The sequence below is a fragment of a genome, unplaced genomic scaffold (assembly GCF_019419815.1).
Source record: "Pyrus x bretschneideri cultivar Hongxiangsu unplaced genomic scaffold, Pyrus_bretschneideri_v1 Contig221, whole genome shotgun sequence".
Taxonomy (NCBI): domain Eukaryota; kingdom Viridiplantae; phylum Streptophyta; class Magnoliopsida; order Rosales; family Rosaceae; genus Pyrus; species Pyrus x bretschneideri.
In genome coordinates this window covers 8,490-13,202 of record NW_025999526.1, presented here as the reverse complement: position 1 = coordinate 13,202, position 4,713 = coordinate 8,490, and the positions used below count along the sequence as shown (strand labels likewise).

At 38.5% G+C, this 4,713-nt stretch overlaps 1 protein-coding gene across 1 annotated transcript; it reads right to left on the bottom strand.

Moving 5' to 3' along the window:
* Positions 1–1,286: 1,286 nt before the first annotated feature.
* On the bottom strand, positions 1,287–4,486 carry LOC103936322 (putative polyol transporter 1). The gene is made up of 3 exons (XM_009346158.3): positions 4,196–4,486; positions 3,625–3,971; positions 1,287–2,692 (listed from the first exon to the last, which is right to left on the bottom strand). Exons 1-3 carry the CDS (start codon positions 4,350–4,352, stop codon positions 1,580–1,582), a joined length of 1,617 nt encoding a protein of 538 aa, XP_009344433.2. The 5' UTR covers positions 4,353–4,486; the 3' UTR covers positions 1,287–1,579.
* Between the last annotated feature and the right edge of the window lie 227 nt (positions 4,487–4,713).

Sequence of the window (4,713 nt, the reverse complement as noted above, 5' to 3'; positions counted from 1 at the left end):
AGTGAATAATACTGTAGGTTTTTTGTTAAAACTCGCTTTATCTAATTGGTCCTCCTTAACCAATTAACTAACTTTAAATAACCAACTTCAAACGTTCATAACTATACCGTTATAATCTGGACTCGCAAACGACTTTCGCCTAAGTGTTCGTACCACCGAGTACTACTTAAATACGCTAAAAGAATAAGTCATACATTTCTCTAAATGATGGTTAACAGAAGTCAAAGTCCTTGCCTCTAGGGCATTTTCGTCAATTCCTTTGATTAAAATAAATAAAAACGTAAAATTAAAGACGGGTTGTCACACCTCAGTTAATTAAGAATATTTTCTTTTTGCATGAAATCTTGAGTTCAAATTCTCACGCTTCAATGTCACTCATATAAAAATTAATAACCGTTGTTATGGGTTGATTGTAAAAGCTTAACTTCTGGTTTGACTTATGAGGCTAGGCCAGGGGACATATGGCCTCCCAAAATATAACTAGCTAGGGACTAGAATCCAAAATTTGTTTATTTTATACTTGCTGTTTTATCAACTTGGTGATGGTTATCCAAGACTTACACAAAACCTATTTTAAAGAATTGAACATTTATGTATGAATTTTTAGTTAAAATGGTTATTAAGATTTGTATAACTCTTCACTTTGGTTCTTGAGATTTGAAATCAATAGAAGTGGTTATTGAGATTGTCCACCAGTAATCATTTTGGTCATTGGGTGAAAAATTATGTTAAATAAGGATCAAAATTACAAAATTATCCTCAATTTAATAAACAATAGGCCAAAATGATTGGACCAAAATTGAGGATATTTTTATCATTTTATTCCTATTTTATGGAGATTTTTTGTGGAATGATCAAAATGATTGATTGTGGACAAACTCAAAGACCAATTCTATCTATTTCAAATATCAGGGATCAAAATGAGGAGTCTCAAAGATTACTTTTAGCAAAAAAGTCTTTATGTATTGGTGCTATTTTTTGGAACTTCTTTTACAGAAAAATGGAAAAGATATGAATAAGTAGGAATTCTTGTAACATGTACAAATACTACAGGTGTGGGAAGTGATGAACAAAGGAGTAGGTACTTTCAGAGCGGTGAACAAAAATTGCAGGAGTCATTTGTTTTTTTCTAGAAAAGAATTATTTTCATTCATTTCGGCTAGATTTTTTGTTCATTTTGGCCTGCTCTCCTTCTTGCCTATGCTTAAAGACTTTTGGGTTAAGCTACAATCTCATTGCTTTTAAAAGATTAACAAACAAATAGAAGTTGGTGATGGAAAACAAACTTGAACTGAAAACTTGTTGTATACACGTTGAAAACGAACTCTTCTACATGCTCATGAAAACAAACTCGTACAATACACATCAAAAACACTCTTTTTCCCTTGCTAATGCATGGAAAACAAACTTGTACAATACATATCGAAAACAAACCCTTTTCTCCTCTGTCTCTGAGGTTCGAAACCCGTTTACATATATAGCCGATTGAGAGGAGGTACATTATATAACCGACGCCTACCCTAATTTTCGTCAAAGAACTAAATGCACTACCATTATACCATCCACATATCACACTAATCTAATTAGCTGGCCCTTTTGTGCCTAATTCGACCGCACCAGTTCCATTGTTGCCATCGCCATGATCAACTTGGGTTTTCGTTTCGAGCATTGCATTCGCTTCTCTCCACTTGTGGAACTTGCCAAACAAGACCTCCATATCTTCTAGGGTTCTACCTTGTGTCTCCGGGTACATCGTATAAAAGAACACCCATGCAACAGCAGCAACTCCCCCGTAAAGAAAGAAGGCCCCACCCATTGTTATGGCCTTATACAACGAAATAAACGTCATTGAGAGGACCCCACTCACCACCCTATTCATCGCCACTCCCATACTACAGCCTTGGGCACGTAGCTTCAACGGAAAGATCTCAGAGCTATAAACCCAAGTGATGGGCCCCAATCCGATAGAGAAGAGCGCGGCGTACGCTATTACCATGGTCAAGCACAGTGCAGTAGTCCACGTCATCTTAGCCCCGTGGTGCTGATCAATGATTGTAAGGCCGACACCAAGAGCTCCGAGGGAAAATATCATCCCGGCAACACTAGATAGAAGCAACGGACGCCGTCCGACCCGATCAAGCAAAAACGTGGCGACCAGGATGAAAATGGTCTTGGCTAATCCAACGGCTACAGTGCAGAGTAGCTTGTGGTCGGAGTTGGTTATCCCAGCCGTCTCAAAGACTCTTGGGCTGTACAAAACGATGGCGTCGATGCCCGAGGCCTGCTGAAAGAAATGGATACCGACGGCGCAGATTAAAATGTGACGAACTGCTGGTGTTGGATGGAGGAGCAACTCTTTCCAGACGTCATGGCCTTTGCTACGTTTGGGGACCTGAACGACGTCGTCGGTGCAGTGCTCGGGGATTCCAGCAGCTTCTTTGATGTCCGCTAATCGAAGCAGAGACTCCTCCTTGGAGTCTGAGGTTTTGTTGAGAACACGTGTCGCGTCCCCGAGCCGTCCCTGCATGACGAGCCAGCGCGGCGACTCTGGCATGGCTAAGACGCCTAAGGCCAAAAAAACGCAGGGGACTGCGCCGACGCCGAGCATGAGCCGCCATCCCAAGTCAGTTGGGAGCTTCGAGAACGCATAGTTGGACACGTAGCCCAACAGTATCCCTACATTGACAAAGACCTAGTATGCATTCGCACAAATCAAATTAGCGAAAACATAATCAATTCATAATAAAAACGAAATCAATTCATATCTGCATTCCACAATTTTTTTCTTTAACTAATAAATCATTTCAAGCTTTTCAAAAGTGATTTTCGCATCATAATTCTTTTTTTTTTTTCTAAAATATTTTATTCATCTAGCATGTAACTTTCTTTAAATTTGTACAATTCACATGTTAAACAAGAGTAGTGTTAGGTAGATTAAGTTTGTAGACTAAATTTGCAATTAAATACCGTGCTCACAATAAGAATAAGCACGTTAATTAAATAATAATTCAATTGTCAACTTACATATCATTTAGCTTACAAATTTAATCTTCTTAGTACTATTTGAAAAAATAATAAGAGTGCATGAGAGAAAAAATTACAAATAATTATTTACAAAATTTTGTCTCACTAACATTACCCAAGAAAATGAGTCATGAGAGAAAAAACATTGCAAATAACGCGTTATCCAACATTATCCTTTTATAATTATCCAAATTTTATAGTAATAAACTGTTAATTTTGTTTTCATGTGGAGGGAAAATAAAAGAAATTCATGAAAAACCACATAAAAGAAAAACTCCCGACATATCGAAATTCTTTTATTTGTATGACGTTTTTAAGAATAATGCTGCACTTACCACCTATTATTATCATCGTATGTAGCACCTTTCTATAGAAGTAGGGACCACCAACTCATGTGAGTGCCATTTTTTTTAGAAAAATGATACAAATAAATGATAATAGTAACATTTTTGTTTCTTAAAATGTTGAAGGCATGCATGTGGTAGGTCTCACCAACATGCTGCCTGTGCTTTGGGTTGTGAACTTGTGATAAGCTCTAGTACTATGGCTGTTTCGCTTTATGGAAAATGATATAGCGGTTATGGATGCATATAAACCAACCTCTGTGAAAGATGTGAGGAACCCACGAGATGACGCCGGCGAGACCTCGGCGGTATAGACAGGAGCGATCATGAGGGCGTACCCGACGCCAATCCCAGCTATAAACCGGCCGACCATTAGAAAGACATAGTTTGTGGCGAATCCCATAAGAAGAGCTCCGGCGAAGAAAATAGCCCCGGCAAGGACTATGGTGTATCGGCGACCAATCCAGTCGGATGTTCTTCCGGCAGCGGCGGAGCCGAAGAGGGAGTAGACGTTTAGAATACCGAGTAGGATCTCAATTTGCACGTCGGAAATCTTGAGGTCCTTTTGTATGTAAATTGCAGCTCCACTCATCACACCAATGTCTATAGATATATAAAACCAACATCATCACATGCAAAAATATAACTTTTGGAATATTAATGATAACGAATTGTTGCAATAAATTAAGAATTTTTTCTCGCAACTCAATTTTTATATTTATCGTGTATTTTTATCATTAAAGCAAAAGTGTATACGACTACTTTGGAGGGTTAATAATAATTAAAAGCAAATCTAAGGAAGCAAAATTTGAAGTATATATACTTACCATAACCCAGCAAGATTGAAGTCATGGAAGCCAAAATGGCACAACCAAAGGCGTACTTATTTCTTTTGGGTTTCTTTGGGGGATCAAAGTCTGAGAGGCCTCTGCTCCCGGTTTGTTGGCTGAAGACGGCATTATCTTCAGCTCTCCGGCCGGCCATCTTCTCAGAGAAAAGAGATGTGGAGGGGAAAAATGGAGCCTAATATTTGCAGAGATGTAATTTAGGGAGAGAGAGAGAGAGAGAGAGAGAGAGAGAGAGAGAGAGAAAGAGAAAGAGAGACTTAAGTGGATACTAGATGTTTTGAGAACTTGAGGTGAAGAGGGCTTAAATAGACATTAAAAAAGCTAACATCATTTTAATAGCGTAAATAGATTCGTGAGTCACAACTCCTCTACTAGCCACTCTGCATCTCTCTCTCTCTCTCTCCACCAGTTCTTCCATCCCTCTAACATATTCGTCCAACCTAACGACAAAAAAATATATATTAGTAACAGTGTTTCTCTCGTTTTCTTTTTCTACG

Excerpts from the sequence above, each read along its gene's own strand:
- LOC103936322 (XM_009346158.3), bottom strand. The coding sequence starts at position 4,352 with ATGGCCGGCCGGAGAGCTGAAGATAATGCCGTCTTCAGCCAACAAACC. Across the intron at positions 3,972-4,195 it reads TTCAATCTTGCTGGGTTATG|ACATTGGTGTGATGAGTGGA; the intron begins GTAAGTATATAT and ends ATATATCTATAG. Across the intron at positions 2,693-3,624 it reads TCCTCACATCTTTCACAGAG|GTCTTTGTCAATGTAGGGAT; the intron begins GTTGGTTTATAT and ends AATGCATACTAG.